General features: G+C 40.7%; 1 protein-coding gene across 4 annotated transcripts in view; it reads left to right on the top strand.

Annotated features, from left to right (window-relative positions):
- The window catches only part of lrp4 (low density lipoprotein receptor-related protein 4), a 120922-nt gene that overhangs the window by 83189 nt on the left and 19663 nt on the right, over positions 1-18070 (top strand). For all 4 annotated transcript variants that reach the window (XM_038700914.1, XM_038700913.1, XM_038700916.1 and 1 more), the window contains 11 exons: positions 1619-1732; positions 1857-1973; positions 2995-3123; positions 6430-6549; positions 6796-6921; positions 8024-8149; positions 9000-9134; positions 10187-10312; positions 10801-11031; positions 12126-12282; positions 12818-13035. In XM_038700914.1, the coding sequence (XP_038556842.1) occupies positions 1619-1732; positions 1857-1973; positions 2995-3123; positions 6430-6549; positions 6796-6921; positions 8024-8149; positions 9000-9134; positions 10187-10312; positions 10801-11031; positions 12126-12282; positions 12818-13035 (1599 nt within the window). The remainder of the gene's footprint in view (positions 1-1618; positions 1733-1856; positions 1974-2994; positions 3124-6429; positions 6550-6795; positions 6922-8023; positions 8150-8999; positions 9135-10186; positions 10313-10800; positions 11032-12125; positions 12283-12817; positions 13036-18070) is intronic.

Raw genomic sequence — 18070 nt, 5'->3', positions numbered from 1 at the left:
AATAGGACCAATACAATTATTTAAATGCGTTTGTTATGTTGTTGTTTATTTGTTGTATCCTACAGTTTACCGATTTAAGTTAAAAATGTAGGCTATTTGATCTGTATGGAAATAAAGCAATTGTAAAATTGATAAACCCCATAATTGCCACACTGCCGTTGTCATCACTCAACTTCCAGAGCTCCCACACTGCTAAGGTCTTCGGCATTTTGTTTTTTCTTTGATGTGAGGTGCAACGTTATGTTCACTGCTGTGAGGAGGATGTCGGGAAACAAAACAAATAGTCAAATCCCAAAATTGAAAATCGAATACCTATCAACAAACAAACCCTTAATGGAATTGGGGATTCATTGAGAAATCAGCTTTTTTACTGAGCTTATTGATTATATGCTGCACCTTATACACATAAATGCACATGTACTGTATAGTGTCAAAGTACGGTGGACTGAATTGTGCGATTAAAGGTGTTCCTCCTTTGCATGTTTCTTACAGCAGGTTTTAATGTTCACGGTCATGTACCAGAATCAACCGATGGTGGGACATTCAACTCAAAAAAAAAAATAAAAATAGACAACATCTGACTTGTGCAAAGCAAAAGAATACTTTTACATGCTTTACACATTTCCAATTTTTCAGACAACCATATCTTTGACAAATTACAGCTAAATGCAAAACTCAATCTTCATACACAACCCCGTCAAGGAAATCTTTCTGACGTCAGAAAGGTGTGGAGGGAGGGGTTTCGGACGCTCTTCAACCATCTGATAAGCACTAAGGTTGAAGCATTCTGACACCTTTTCAGTTGAACTATAAACTACTTCTGACCAATAGGACCACAGCCTTATTTTCAGGGCAACAGGGTTGACGATTGAAATGAATTTTGGTTAAGTATACTGAGCATACAGATGGAAATAAGAATTTTGCTTGAATTGTGGTTTATGATATTTCAGTGGACTTTTTAATAACTTTTTCCACCATGAAAGCTTGTCACTGTTGGCGGCGTTGTTAACAAGATGTAGTGGGCCTCTAAACCAAATGTTTATTTAGTAACTATGCCGCATTGGACCTCTCATGTACAAGAAATGACCACAGCCTTTGTTCATCCTGAGAGACGAATCGCCTCATTTTTTACAGCCACCCATTGAGGTGGTTTGGTTTCATGTGTTTTTGTTAAGCATGTCTTGGAAAAGTGCTGTATAAATAAAGGCATTATTATAGCAAATGTTTTCACGCTGATCAGTTACCTTGAAGACTGCCACACACACGCTCAGTATGACTTTATTCAGCCTTCCACCTCACTGTGTTGCAGTAGCTGTCGATCAGACGTCCGTTGTGCTGAGATCGAACCACACGATATTCAGTATAAGAGTCTTTGAGCTTTAGAACAGCAGCCTCAGGAGAGTTCAGCTTGTTTACGGAGAGAAAAACCTCAAAGCTCTTTTTTTTCTGAGCGTCACATAAAAGGTCACTTTCCCTGGTGACAGTGCAGCTGCGGATATGTCAGCAGAGCTCAGGGTTGGCTGCCTCTTATGTAATTCTTGTACAGTATCTGCTCTTTGCTTTTGTTGTATCCTCATTATTTGTCCTCTGAAACCACTCCCTTTTTTTCTCTCTGCAGCTCCCAGGGAGTGCGAGGAGGATGAGTTTCACTGCCAAAATGGCTACTGTATTCGCAGCCTCTGGCACTGCGACGGCGACAACGATTGTGGGGACAACAGTGATGAACAGTGTGGTGGGTATACACACCTGCACACACACACACACACACACACACACATGAACTCCAGCATCCAAGCACATATTCATCCTATCTTCTAAATATGACTTGTGAGTTTGTTTGTTTTTTTCCATGCCAGACATGCGTAAATGTTCGGACAAGGAGTTCCGCTGCACAGATGGCAGTTGTATTGCCGAGCACTGGTACTGTGATGGAGACACAGACTGTAAGGACGCATCAGACGAGGAAAACTGCCGTAAGTTACGTGTGTGTGTGTGTGTGTGTGTGTGTGAGTGTGATGAATGCTGAAGGCCTAAAAGAATGGTTTAATCAACTGGCTCAATGTCTTTCTCCACACTTTATTAACTCAAAAAAAATGTCAACCTCAAGTCATACCACAACATAAAGAGACGACAATACATTTCCATTTCCAACAAAACATTGTTTTGATAACATAAAGAGTGTGGTGTGTCTTTATCTAGGGAGCCATTTTCAGCGGAGCTTCAACACAGAAGTGTTATTTTATAATTTATTGTGAGTGTATAGCGTGTTTTGGCTATGGCTAAAACGAATCCACCAAAAGCTGTTGGTCATGACAAACCTGTCAGTTTACGTGGTCTTTAGGGGTGTTGTAAATGACAAACCCACTTCCCCAAATCTAGGTAAGAGAATCCCAGTTAACATTTTTTATTATTTTTAACTCCGTTTCTAATGAGGGTTTTATTTGAGAGCAAGTGTATGACAAAGACTTCAAACAGGGAACATATCTCTGTGGCAGCAGACTGGCAGGATGAACAGAAAAGCTATTACTCCTAGCAACAGTCCAAGTCAGACTAAATTCCCAAAATTTAAATAAATTATTCCAAATAAATCTGTTTTTGCATCTGAACAGTATGTTATTTGTACATTTCAAACAGGGCAAAGTATCTGCTGCCTCACAAGAAAGTCTGTTCTCTATTTGCGACCTCAGTCCAGACTCCGATCAAAAACTCTTCAGACTGCAGCATCATGATTCAAACTATGGCTGCAAGTAGGGAAGACATTTGGTGGCCAGCTGCATGCTAACTAAGATCTTACAGCAGTAAACTGATACTGCAGAGCATGTAAACATGTTCACTGTCTTAATAGAGAGTTGAGCTTGTCTTTCATTTCACGTATAGTTTCTGACAGACTCAGCAGAGAAGCTTCAAAGTCTCTCAGACAGCCAACTGCTGCACCATCTTTTCCAGCATCAGCGTCTATTAAACACATCTGTGCGTCTGTGTGTGTCTGTGCAGCCTCAGATGTGATGCCAGCCACCTGCAGCGTGGAGGAGTTCCAGTGTGCATACGGCCGCTGTATTCTGGACATCTACCACTGTGACGGAGACGACGACTGTGGAGACTGGTCGGACGAGTCAGACTGCTGTAAGCGCTCCATCACTCACATGCAAACACACTTTTAACATGTAAAGACCCAACACCAACTTGACATCATCAGAGCTCTAATTACACATGGAAGGTCCTTTTACTTAGTCAAACTTAATCCTAAATGCAATCTCCATCTTTAGACTAACTCTTGCGAGAAGTAAAGATTTGGCAAAATTGTATAACTTAAAAACGTCCTCACTTTGAAAATCTGAAATCCAAGCTTGGTGAGTCCAGTAACAAAACAAATCACATTATTCAGTGGAGTGATTGATCCTGATTCTGTCCTGCTGATGTAAAGCTCACAGTGAGCTGCAGTTATCTGCTTTCACACTCATGCACAGATAAACACACAATTTTTATGAGGCAGTGCTCCTGGCTCTCACTTAACAGCATCTTGTGGAATAGAAGAAGATGAAGCTCCTCTGGGAGATAGTCCTCTTTAATGCCATTAGCATCCCTCTGGCAGACATCATCCCTTCTTCTCTGCTTGACCCTCCATGTACCCTGATGGCATTGCTGCACATGTGAGCGCAGCGAGCCATCCTCCTGTCCTGCAGCTTTCTACACTGGTTCAACTGGAGTTTAAAAGCGTTTAAAGGCTCATCTGAGCAGGAAATCTTAAGTTTAAGCATTCATTTTTTTTTTTGTTGTTTCCCCTACTGAATCCGTCCCAAAGTGGACACACTGACTAAAAACACTGACACTTAAATGATCATGATCACTGATTTATTGTTTATTTGTCTGCGATATGTCAGAAAGTGACGAAAAATGGCCGTGTCAAGTTCAAAATTGCTTGTTTTGTTTGGCCAAGAATCCAAAAAACACAAGATATTCTAAAACAGGAAAGAGAAAAAGAAGAGTTTTTGAGGTTTAAACTTTCTTTATGACTAAATTTTAGTCATAAATATGTAATATTATGCAGAAATACAAAAGATTTTAGGTCAAGGTTTTAGGTGCTCCGGTGTCCAAGGTTCAACTACACAAAAATACAGCTGTAGTGTGAAACGTTTAGTGTCGACTTTGTTTAAACAGTCAGGTTGAGTTAAGAACAGCTGCTGTTTGCAGGCCGCTGCTCCACAGCATCTGTCAGAACTGGAAAACCCTCCTTCTGTCAGATCTTTTCTGTGACCGTATCTCACACACACACACGCACACACACAGAGTGAAGCCATGGTCCTGATTAGCACAGACTATCATGTTTCGCTATCCTCACTCCAGAGACGCTGCCTGCTGCTGACAAATCTCTCAACATCTCCCCCCTCGTTCTCTCGTCTCTGATTTCTCACATGTCCTTTTCATTCGCTCAATGTCTATAACCACCCACTATATCGTTCTCTCTCTCACACACTCATACACAGTGGTATCTCCCTTTTTGATGTGTTTATCTGCAGTGCGAAACGCACAGCTTCAAGGTTTTGTTACATCGTTTAGTCATGTTAGTAGACTGTGCTGCTCTGTTTGTTTTTTTTTTCCCATCTCCTCCCACATCCAGGTTTTTTAATTGTTGCCTCGCTTCTGAGGTGTTAAACATTTTTTGGGGAGAGTTGACCTGACATCAAAGCTTTCAAAAAGTAGAAAAAGAGACCGGAGATATGCTGTGTACATTTTAGAAATACTTAAAATAACTGCAGTGAAAACTCTAAACTAAAAACACTGCAGCACAGATAAAGGTTAGCAAATATTTTGAATGGGTCTTTGAAAAATCTTAACTGATACACAATTAAGAATAAACTCGAATACATAAAAATGTTCTTAAAAAGTCTTATTTTTTAGAAAGCAATGACTTTAGAGAGAGAGAGAGAGAGAGATTCCTCAGAGTCATACATAAGACAGCCCATATTCAGACAGCATTCCTTGGCATCTACTCTCCAGACACATGAAGGGCGCTTTGTTAGAGAAGTACCCCCCCCCCCCCCCATGTGAATGCACAGACACAGAGACATCCAAAAACACTCACACTTGCATGCTTCGTTACCGCTTGTGAACACTGATACTGCTTTCAGCTTCATAGCTGAGCAGATGAAAGAGCATTGTGTGTGTTTGTGTGAGATAGAGAGGGAGCAAGATAATAGGTGGATGAATCATTTGAGTGTGTGTGGACGTCAGTGTGTTTGTCAGCGTCCCACGCTGATTCTTGTGGCCTATAAGTCTCTCTCTCTCTCTCTCTCTCTCTGTGGGAGAGCCACCTGCTGTTTTGATCATCTCTCTCTTCTCTCGCCCAGCTGATAAGCCTGCATGGGGATTTTTTTTTACCTTTCTTCCTTGCATTCCATTGCTTGTCATTTTGTTCCTCCCTTATCTCACGCCCACTATAGCTTTGATGGGAGCCGACTCTCGCTGTTAGGAGGAAACATGTCAAAGACATACACAGATACAAGCTCACACACACACTCTGGGTTTAAGATGCTTATGTTTGATTCGGCTTTAATCTTCTTGTCCACCGCCATCCTCATGTGCTGCCAGTTTGAGCTTCACTTTGATCTGATCACATGTAGAGATCTGATGGAAGAATTAAAGGTGGGACAGCTATGATGTCTAGTCAGAGATGATCAGAAGGCAGCTAAAATAAACAGAAACAATTAATGTTCATGAGAACACGGAAATATCACTGGTATAAAACACTATCTTTGCAAACAGGCTTGTGGAAAACCCAGTTGAATCCTGCATGCCTAAAGGATTTTCTGAAAAAGATGGAGATTGATGGATAGATGGATATTCAGACCTGATCTGAATAGACCTGAGGATGATTGGACATGATCCAAAATGTGTTCCATACTCCTAAAACAATGTGATGTCTACTCTTAACCCACATCTACTGCTGTATAGTCAAGGTGCAAAGCCATTGAATCAAAGTTAGCTTACTTTCTAAAATGTAAATAACTATCAGCAGGGTTGCAACTAATGATTGTATTCATCATCAATTAATCTCTGAATTATTTTTCAGTTAATTGTTAAGTCTGCAAAAGTCTGAAAATAGTGAAAAATACCCATCACACTTTGTTTGACCAACACTCCAAAAAAAAGTACTCAATTTACAATAATATAAAACCAACAACCAGCAAATCATCACATTTTACATGCAGATAATATTTGGCATTTTTGACATCATATTAAACACAGAAAAAAAAAACTTTTTCATTTAACACTAAGCCCAAGTGGAAAACATGAACTTCAGAATATACTACAGATTTAATTATAAAGATTTTGGCGGTTAAATTACTGCTGTGTTGACTGTCATGTTTCTGACACACATTTTCGTGTGTGTGTGTGTGTGTGTGTGTGTGTGTGTGTGTGTGTGTGTAGCTTCCCACCAGCCCTGCAGATCAGTTGAATTCATGTGCAGCAGCGGGATGTGCATCAACGCCGGCTGGAGGTGTGACGGCGAATTTGACTGCGATGACCAGTCAGACGAAAAGAACTGCAGTGAGTAACTGCTTTTATTACTGAACAAATCTCATTATAGTTCTCTATATAGGATCATGTATTTAAAAATATGTATGTTTACTTTTTCAGTACTTATTTCTTTGACTGTCAATTTCAGTCTTTTTGTCTAACATAATGCTTGTCATGGAGAAAAAAAAGGCAACCACTCAATCTCAGATCTCAAATCACCTGATCGAAGAATGAATGAATAAATATTGTGTTTTTGTGTGTGCGTGTCCCCGGCAGCCACGTCCATGTGCACAGCTGACCAGTTCCGCTGTGGAACTGGACGCTGTGTACGGTTGTCATGGAGATGTGATGGCGAGGCCGACTGCTCCGACCGCAGTGACGAAGAGGGCTGTGAGAAAACTGGTAAGGCCGTGGCTGTTGTCTTAGTTTCAGAAGCTAAATATAACGGGAGCTTCAATCGTAGTCATGACAACAGCTCAGAACATCACCTCCTCTACTTTTTGTTGAGAAACACAGTTGCATTGAAACAATAGACTGATCAGTTTGACGGTTCCTTCACTGGTGGAAAGACCAATCTGTGGACAAACCACAGAAACTGGCCTGCATATTGTGATGAAATGGACAATGAACAGCCAGCAGAGAAAAGATGACGAAAAGATGAAGATTTCACTTTATTTTTGGAAACTATCCACCTATAATCTGAGCCATGATGGTAAAAGGAGTTCCAGATCACTTTGCATGAACCTCTTAAACCCTGAAATTTCCAAAGTTAAGACATGTGTATCCACTCCGTACAACAATTTCAACATCTTTTTTGTCTGTTTTTTTGTGAAATGTCTTTCCGAATTTGCTTGTTGCATCACTAAATTCAAATGTAATGACATATTCAAGTACATGATTTTTATGGCTGCACAGTTGCATCAAATCAAAATGCATTTTGGATCATTTGTACACTGGAAGATGTGAGACTTCCAAATAAGCTGTAATCAACAGTTATATGTTGTGATGGCCTCAGGTGATGAGAGAGGTCAATGGAAAATCAAAAATTGAACACTTTCACTCTTAATAAATGTTGGCGTTCTACTTAAAGCTAAAACTTGATTATTTTGTAAAGTGTCATATATGAGTAACAACAATTTGGTAAGTGGAGGGCAAAGTGGGAGAGTTATTGCTGTAATAATGCTATCTGTGTATGGGACAATAAAGGAAGAGAGTGTGGAGACAAGTGATTCAGACAGGATGTTGGACCAGTTCTTACTATTCTCTGAATGAACGCCACAGAAACAGTTTCTTCCTATCTGCAGATGGCCTCATCAACAAGGCCAGGGACCCCCACTGACAATGACTCTCATGCCAACTTTTGGATAAAATAACTCAATGGGCATTTAATTCTCTGGATTAGCTAAAAACATTCCTAACACATCAATGTTCTTCATTACACTGATCTCTGTTGGTTGACAGATCTTTGTTGTCTCACGGGATTTATCATCGTATCTCCCCACAGAGAGTCCTCCATGTGCTTCCGATCAGTTCCAATGTGGGAATGGTCGCTGTATCGGTCAGAGGAAAGTGTGTAATGAGGTCAACGACTGCGGGGACGGGACTGACGAACACCCACACCATGACTGCCGTGAGTTCGTACGCCATCTCAGCATCTGTACTGCTGTGTCAAGACTAAACGTTAAGTGTTTGAGGGGAAAAAAGGCTAAATGTAAGGCATGCACAGAATCTGAAGTCAAGTAAAACTTAATGACTGTTAATTGAGATTCATTAACAGTCATTGGGTGTCATTTGGTTAGTAATTTCAGTTTAGTTTCAAATTTGACACGGCTTTAGAAACTTGCCATATCAACTTGACATTAGCCTAAGTAATCTTTTTACGCTGTCAAATGTAATGAAAGAGTAAGTGTAATAACTCCCATTATTACATAGATCCTTTACACTGAACATTTACAAGGGAGTTTTATTCAAAGTGGATTATTTTATTGCAATAAAATTATAGTAATAATTGTGTGTAATTCAAACGTGAGGGTGTTCTAAAAGGCAATTCATAAATGTGTTCAGTAAATTCCTTTACACGTTAGATTTTAATATTTCTTGTGTGCAAGTGGAATTTTTGGCTTGCAAGGAATCACCAACAATATTAGGGTTCGTCTTATGAGGGGCATGAAAATGTTTGTCAAGCGGAGTTTAAGGCTTAATGGTTGCCAGAGAGGAAAGATTAGCCTGTCACCTAAATCATTTAGAACCACAGAGTGTGTACCATGGCCAGTCAAAGAAATTTTACTGGCAATCTGGACTGTATTTGTTGAGATTTCATAGCCTGGATCATATTGACCAACATCACTATCCTCAGGCCTCGCTGCTTGTGGGCTGAAAATATTTCAAGGCTCAACACCAGATGAGTCAGATACTTTTAACAGTGTGTGGTTGTAGTTATAGTGAATCATCCTGCTGTAATGTTTCTGTGCGGTGTGCAGGGCCACGCTCCAGTGAGGGCAACTGTAACCAGAATAACGGAGGCTGCTCCCAGAAGTGTCAGATGGTCAGAGGACTGGTCCAGTGCACCTGTCACACTGGGTACCGACTGATGGACGATGGTAAAGCCTGCCAAGGTACGTCTGTGTGTGTGTGTGTGTGTGTGTGTGTGTGTGTGCACAATCAGCATTGAAAGTGAGTGAATAGGCTGAGGTTGTTAATATTTACGACCTCTGCAGTTTGGTGATTGTTCAGTTGCTACCTTGTGGTACATGAGATAACTTCACTGACTCCTAAATCTGACAGTTTTATAAAATGGTTCTCCCGGTGGTGCCGCAATGCTACTCATTCCTGCCACTTGGGTGATTTCGTGTTCACTTCTTTTATGACCCAAAGTTGAGGAAGTGGGCAACATAACATGTGAAGAAGATAAGTTTAGATTGGATGTCGAAGAGAGTCCAAGCCAAGATAACAAGTGAATCAAAGTTGTCTAGGAAAATGAAGTCAAAACTAAGCAACATACCTAAAATCTGTTTTCCCCAACTCCTATGGGGGAAAAAATTAAACTTAAAAACTAATCAGGTAGCATTTTGGCAGTGACATATTGCAAGGGAAGAGGTTAAAATAATGAAGTTTTGGGGAAAAAAATATAAAAAAATGTAATCTATATATCTTACTGATAATATCTTTAACTTCTTAAATAAGCCCAGGCATCAATGTTCATTGCTGCAGAGTTTATGTGTTCACACGTGTTAATCAGTCAGTCTTGATGTCAGAAGGATATTTCCAAAAAGTACGAACAAATTATTCTAGAACTTCATGCAAAGTTTAGCTGGAAGCAGACAAATTATTCACTAGAATTTGGTGTGGATCTGAATCTGGGATTTCTGCCACGAAGGTTTTACTGCCAGAATTTTGAAACTGTCTGGAGACATAATCAAACCTACTTGATATTTGTTTACAGATTCCTAGGATGTTTGCAGGGTCAAGACATTAGTTTAAAATTTAAGGGGAGTAACAAGAAGTTGGTTGTGAATGTGTTCCAAAAGTGTGAATGAGTTTTTTACCTTCCGGCCACCTCTGCAAACTTTGCTTTGTGTCTTGAATTCATTGGTAACCTTGTAGGAGTTAGACACCAACATCTCTCTGTCCCTCTCCTTTTGTCTTCTTCCTCTGTGGTCCATTGCAGATGTAGACGAGTGTGCTGAAGAAGGCTACTGCAGCCAGGGCTGTACCAACGCGGAGGGGGGGTTCCAGTGCTGGTGCGTGCAGGGCTACGAGCTCCGACCTGACAAGCGCAGCTGCAAAGCTCTGGGTGAAGACCACTGTTCTTTATTTCAACCTTGACATATGACCGCCGAGAGTCACCGGGGTTTGACCTTCAATAAAAACATGGTTGCATAGTGTTTATACTTGATTCACCAGTAACCGTATCCATTCCTCTGCCCCGGGGTCTTGGACTCAGAATGAGGTTGGCTCATTCGAAGGGTCTGGACTAGATTTAGATATGCAGCAAAGGTAGAATGCAGGCTTGGTACTGCAGCCCATCAATCTGCTGCAGACCAGAGTTAAACCCAGGTCAGGACAGTCTGTCAGGCAGCTGCCAGGACCCAGACCTTTACCTCCAGTGAGATTAATGCTCGCTGTTATTAGAAGTGACCATCAGTCCTAACTCACACGTCTTTGTCTCTTTCCTCTTTTGTTTCTGTCCAACTTTCACTTCATGTTTGGCCTCTCGCTGCTTACCTTTCCACTTTAATTGACATCATCTCCACCCCTGTCTGTCTTTCCGTCCTCCTTCAGGTCCGGAGCCGGTTCTGCTTTTCGCCAACCGTATTGATATCCGTCAGGTTTTGCCGCATCGCTCTGAGTACACCCTGCTGCTTAACAACCTGGAGAACGCCATCGCCCTGGACTTCCACCACAGCCTTGAGCTGGTCTTCTGGTCGGACGTGACACTGGACCGCATCATGAAGGCCAACCTCAATGGCTCCAACGTGGAGGAGGTTGTATCCACCGGTCTGGAGAGCCCAGGTGGGTACAGCGGCCAATATGATGCAGGTTCAGATGTAGGACAAAAGGCTCATTTATCATTTATTGAATATATTCAGCTCGACTGCTTTCTGTCCAACTATACTATACTTTCACTCACTTCATCCATCACCTTGCTCATTATGAGTTCAGCAGTGTGACATCGAGTCTTTTTTCTCTCTCTCTCTCTTTATTTTCAGTCTCCTTGTTTTTTCTTTCTTTCTTTTGCTGTTTGTCTCTCTTCCTCTTTCTTTCTTGCGTTCTCTCAGCCTCAGGGTGTCTTGCTTTTTTGAACTCTCTCTTTATCCCTGGTCTATTGACAATCTTAGTTTTGTCCTTTATTACTAATCTTTTCTTCTTTACATTTTATATTAGTTTTGTTCTTTTTACTTGCTCTTTCTGTCTTTCTCTCTCTCCCTCATTTCAATTCAATGAAACTTTATTGCTTCATTATGTTAATAGCACATGCAATGAATTCATACAGTAACAACAACAAAAATCAGATCGGAGAATAAAACAATTTACAGATGACATTTAAAGGAATAGTTCAACGTTGTGGGAAATAAATGTTTTTGCTTTTTTCCTGAAGTGATGAGAAGAGGATTGGTATCAATCTCATGTCTGTGGGTTAAGTGTTAAGTCTAGCTTAGCATGAAGACTATACTTACCATTTCTTGATGAAGAGTTTATCCTTTGTCCCAGTTCTTCTGTTCAGCGTCTCCGGCTGTTGCCATGTTGCCAGATGCGGTTGGTGAGCACAGGTAGCTTCATATTTACCACACAGACATTCGAGTTGTATCTTTATCATGAGTTAATAATGCTCTCTGCATGAAAGCAATTATGTATATTTCCCAAAATGCTAAACTATTCTTTTAAAGAGAACCAAAAAAAAGCATCTTTCTCTTTCTTTCTCCTCTTCAAACATGCTTTTTTGGCTGGGCAAGGGATGTTGCATCGCCAACACATTTCCAAAATAAGAACACCAACAAGTAAACAAAAATAGCAATAAAGATGTTAAGAAATTAAAACATGCTATTATAATAGAGTTTACTATAAAACAGGTTCATATTCAGACACATTTTTTCTCTCCTTTTTAGGTGGACTGGCCATAGACTGGATCCATGACAAGTTGTACTGGACAGACTCGGGGACATCCCGTATCGAGGTGGCCAACCTGGATGGGACACACCGCAAGGTGCTGCTGTGGCAGAACATGGAGAAGCCTCGAGCCATCGCGTTACACCCCATAGAGGGGTACGATTCCAAACAAACACACATAAACTGCATAAATCACTACAGATGGTTTCAAATGTATACACACTCATATATACATATCCTCTATGGGTGTGTCCCAGTTGTAGTGTAGCAGCAGAGCAGGGATTAAAGTTTGGCAGCACAGCAGTGCCCACAGGCGAGCATCTGTGTGGAACAAGTATTTCATGACAGAGGCAGCAGCTGAGTGTGTTTTCATTCCCGGTTTCATATGCTGCAGTGGCAGGAAAGAATTCTGCATAAAGCCCCAGAGAAATGGTTAGCTACAAAACTCATTCACTTTATTAGGTAGCTCATTTGCATGGGATAATTGAAAAATATCCCCCAAAAAAGTAGCTCTTCCCTCTGAGGCTGGACAGAACAGATGAGTGATGATGAGGACGACATGAATGTCGAGCACAGAGGAGACTTTTTGTTACATCACACATCTGCTGTGTCTCTAATCCTGACAACAATCTGTTTACCTCAGGAAAACAGGGAATTAATGTAACAATGATTGTCCCACTTTCCTCCTCAGTAAGATCTACTGGACAGACTGGGGCAACACACCTCGCATTGAGTACTCCAATATGGACGGCTCCAACCGGCGGGTCATTGCAGACACACACCTGTTCTGGCCCAACGGCCTCACCATCGACTATGCCGGCCGCCGCATGTACTGGGTGGATGCCAAGCACCATGTCATCGAGAGGGCTGACCTGGATGGACGCAACCGCAAGGCAGTCATCAGCCAAGGTATACTCCTACTTGTTCTCGGTCTTTTCTGGCTAGTGTGGGCATCAAGAACCAGTTTAGAGTTGGAGGTAATTACAGATAGAACTAGGATATTGTGAAGAAACATGCCCTTTCTTTCCGCTTGTTGATTCCCTTTCTTCCTTGACTGGTACGTATATGTTTTGTGTTTTTGTGGTTGACCGAATATAGGGGATTTCTGAATTTCTCATTTATATTATTTTTAAATATATAAAGGGGGTCTATGAATCCTTTCATATATTTAATTTAACATACAGTAAAACCTAAAATGTACCTGTATACCTCGTAAACCTGAAACATGACACTCATGTTTTTTTATTGAAAGCTCTTAGTGGGAGGGAAAGAAACAGGAGAGATGTGGTCTACAGAGGTCTGGCTGGAGTTCAGATTCTTATTAATTACAACACACACACACACACACACACACACACACACACACAGTGGGACAGCTATAGCATATAGCATGCTGACACTGCTTCATTATACCATGTGGAGTTGATCAATGCCATATTTTTTTAAAGACCATGCGCATGTGTAATGAAACTGAAATACGTGCCTCTGTTTATGATGTTGTTTCCAGCAGTGAAGCCTGAGCGTGTGTGTCTGCGTGTGTGTGCACTAAAAGCGGAGAGCTGGCATTTAAATACTTTATGTAAACAGACAGGGCGCTGATTTGTCACACAAGCTCTGGCCTGCTTCTGAGACCTCATGTAAGATTTGTTTCTCAGTTTTTGAACTCTTCTTACATAACCTTCACATTTCTCAGTCAGCAAAACAGCAGCCAGCAGGACTCTGATCACTGGGTTGTTAGTGTCAGTTTAACTTGGCAGTGATATTAGGGCAGAGCAATGAAAGCAATACAATGACAACTGACAAGGTTGTCGTTCTGGCTCGTGAGGGAAGCTGACCAGGGACAGAAACATTTTAAGGAGGTCAGTTATTCCAACTCTTCAAATTAATACAGTTGCTTTTCCAACTTCAGATCAATCCACTGTATTGACTCAGTGTTTTTAAACCTCTACTGCAGGCTGAAGGTGGATCATGAAGTTATCCATATTGCATCCATGTACAGTATTTCCATGTAACCAAGTAAATGGGTGTTTTCAAGGCCAAGAAATCAGTTTACACCGGTTCAAAAATTAAATCATGCATTTTGGAGTAATAACATATTAGAAAGTGTGCAGTGTGAGCACAAGTTTCAGCTGATAGACTGGCTTCCAATCTGGAAGTTTTCTTTCCTCTGATGAAGTTAAAAAAGACTGTGGAAGCAAATCAATGACAATCAAGAGTGTTTAAGAGTGTGAAAAGAGAGGGACAGGGGAAATATTTGATGAGGGGTGTATGTGTGTGTGTGTGTCTGCGCGCCATCAGCCCTGTGAGCTCTCCTTAATGATGTGTGCTCTCAGGATAAAAGGCTGTAATTGGGCCTGTCCTTCCTCCACAGCCTCTGTTTGCTCAGACAACACACAGGACAAATGGGACGTGTGTGTTTGTGTGAGTGTTCATTCTGAGCCTCTGTGCCCAGGAATGTTAACAAGTGTCTATCTCCCTACACCTACAGTTTTTTCTGTGTGTGTGTGTGTGTGTGTGTGTGTGTGTGTGTGTGTGTGTGTGTGTGTGTGTGTGTGTGTGTGTGTGTGTGTGTGTGTGTGTGTGTCTGCTAGCTGGATGTGTGCCAGCTGCTGTGTCACTGGAGCTGGACAGCAGGCGGGTGTTATAGATAACGCTGCTATCCAGTCAGCACACCTGTGCATCTTGAGGTGGGGAACAGGAAGAGAAGGGGCTGCTGGTGTGTTCCTGTGAAAAAGAAGATGATGACATATTTTGTTAATCCCTATAGGGGAAATGCTTTTTGTGTGTGTGTGTGTGTGTGTGTGTGTGTGTGTATTGTAGGGCTGCACGATTTGAAGAGAGAGTCATATTTGGACGTCATTATTGTGGACAATATTGCAATGCGATTATAATGAAACAAATGGTAGGCTACTAATAGTCTACTTGCTAAATTATCAAGGAATGCATGAAATACTGACATTTTGAAATGTGTATTACTCAACTTGAATAAAGTTAAAACAATATTTATAATTATAACAAGTGAAAAAGATGTAAAACAGAACAAGGGGAGCGTGTTGCTCTACAGAGAAGGCGGCACACTGGAGCGGGCTCAATGTACATCTATCCACTGCAGTGTCTCTATCCACAACCTGGATACCTGGAGGAACTGTGTGTATTAAATAAAGAGTATACTGTTTAGTTAATAGTTTACTGTTAGTATAACAATAATATATAATTACTACATTCATTAGAATTTTATATAGTCTAATAGCATACTTTTTTTTTTACCACTATTTCATTTCTATGGGTTGTTTTATTTATTTAATCCTTCTGCAAGCAAAATGCTCTACATTGGGCTCTAATTTATTAATGCTAAGTACTAACTTGTCAATAATCATTTTGTTCAACATTTAATGATTTGCTGTAACATGTTAAACTATTAAGTAATCGCACATGACGACATCGCGATTGCAATTAGATTAATCGTGCAGCCCTAGTGTATTGTGTATTGACGTAATCTCACAGTACATCTGCCTGAGGACACATGCTGTGTACTGCAGTGATGCCCTGCAGAAATAAATAAAAAGATAAGCACTAAACTTATCCTATATTGCAGTCCATCTCTCTACGTATAAGCCGAGCAGTGTTCTGTCCAGCTGGCCGTGACGTTGCTGATGACCTGTAGATAGAGAGTGTGACAGATTCAGTTGAGGCGTGAAAGTGCCAGGAGGCGCCACATGTAGATTAAAGGGGACATTACTGTGAAGGCTGGGTGGTACGTTTGATGCCCTGTCGGCCTGCAGCTGCTCCTCCAGCTGTCCCGGGAATAAAGGAGCAGGAGGGGTGGGGTGTCGGTGCAGAGACGACAAGGAAGAAGGTGACCGTATCAAAACAAGGTGCCTCGTTGCTGTCAAGGACTCGGAAGAGGGAAGAGGGTGCACTGTTGTGTCCCTCATGTTAGGATAAGATCAGAAAACCCACACATTCAGCCAGTATCAGCTGGCACACACCTGGACCTAACTGAGGAAGACTTACAAGGGAAAATACAGACATGGTCTCGTAGTTTTCAACCGTCTTGACTGATTCTTAATTTTTAAAAATCATTATTTTTTTGTTTGTTATAACTTGTAAAATTACTTTGTACTTCTTTACATATTTGACCACAAAGTTCACGATTTTAATCATAGATTTCCTATTTATTTTCTTATATCGCTGCTTGTATTTAAACAACATTTAACATTTGAGAACTTGTTATTGTTAAATGAGAAAAGGTATTTAGTATAAAATGTATATATCTCTCAAGGAAGGTTTCACATCAGTATTGTTTTGGGATTGGTACCAAAAATCAGGCATTGTATCTGCACTTGAATATTTTCCAACATACCCAGTTCCACTCAGGACACATTGCTAAGGTGCAAGTAGTAGGCAGATGTAGAAAATAAGCATGTGGAATTTCATTGCCTTGTGTTGTAGGATGACAAATAAATGTACCATGGAACTTAAACAAATATGTTGTTGCACTTAACATAAAAGTATATACATGTACGTATGTACATAACATATAAATATATACATAAAAAAACTTGTGTCATTAAGCTTACACTCAAGCTTACACACACAGTTCAGGGTGATACTCATGGTTCATTATCATTCTGGTCTCTCTCCAGTTTTAGCCATTTACCACTTGACATTTATGCCGTGCTGTAAAACACTGTCATTAAATGAGCAGCGCTGTTTTTAAAAGCCATGCACCAACACGCTCGCCACATCACCGCCACGGCTCTGCAGAAATACATTTTTCCATCTATTCTGCACTCTCATGCAACTGGTGGTGTGGCTACTTCACCGGAGTAGGATTAAGCTGGAGAGAGAGGAAGAGAATTAATTTGGACGAGTGTGGAGGAGTCATCCTGAACAGATGTCCCCAATAAAGACAAATCTGCGAGGAGTTCCCTGTTACACATTAGTATTTAGGCCAGGGTTCCACTCATATGGGCTGTGAACACTGATACAGATGATTTTTGGCACCTCCCTTTTTAAAGGCCCTGAAACGTATTTTCGGATTTCCGCTTCTTACTACAAATGATGCAGTTTCACATAAATACATTATTATGTGCCAAAGTTCGAACAACAAATGGTTATTTGACATGAACGGTTGTTTTATTTATGTTTTCCCTGCGTTCTGCTCTTTTGAACTAATTGAAATTAGTTATAGTTTGATTATTGCTCATTTAGTCACTAAAGTTTAAGAAATTTTGTACTTAAGACATAAAGTTTTAAGACAACAAGGCCAAAAAAGAAATTGTTTTCAAAAAGAAAGTGTTTTCACAAAGGCATTTCTCTTAAGCTGAACAGCGTCTTCAAGAGCACATTTAACACAATATGTTATAGAGTAATGCAAAACACATGACAACAAAGTTAGATACGAGCAGATCACAGACCCTAAGGGATGGAAAGAAACAAGCAGAAAAAGAGGAAAAAACAGCATTTAGACATACACATTACATGGGAAGACCTTATACAGTGGCCTCAGAGCTTGGATACATTACACAGATCAGAGAGTAAAGATCACATTTAGACCAACAGACACTAAAACTCTACCGTTGGCAACCAAAATTTTTGTTTTGGATTAGAGCACCCATACTCTATACACACCTTACAAGTGGTCGAGAAAATCAATTACTTTCCTTCAGATTAAAATCTCCCTTTTATAATGAATGCTTAAAACTACAAAGTAAATAACAATTTAATTGTAGACCAAGACAAGAACTGACTAAAATCTGTCCAGAGTCTCAGGATCAGTCTGATCCGGTTTAGGGCTGTTCTTGATCTTGCGTTCAGATTCTGGATGGAAAAGTCGCATTACTTAAGGAAACCGGTGGAGCGCCTCTGCTTTTGCTCTGGCCACAACTAAACCAGCTAGAGGCCAATGAGAGGCAGAGTAATTGAAAGCAGCTCTAAATTG

Source organism: Micropterus salmoides, unplaced genomic scaffold (genome assembly GCF_014851395.1).
Source record: "Micropterus salmoides isolate LMB-PRFRI ecotype aquatic unplaced genomic scaffold, ASM1485139v1 Ms_hic_scaffold_6, whole genome shotgun sequence".
Lineage (NCBI taxonomy): Eukaryota > Metazoa > Chordata > Actinopteri > Centrarchiformes > Centrarchidae > Micropterus > Micropterus salmoides.
Note: the sequence above shows the minus strand (reverse complement) of the source record. Positions and strands in the feature narration are given on the sequence as shown.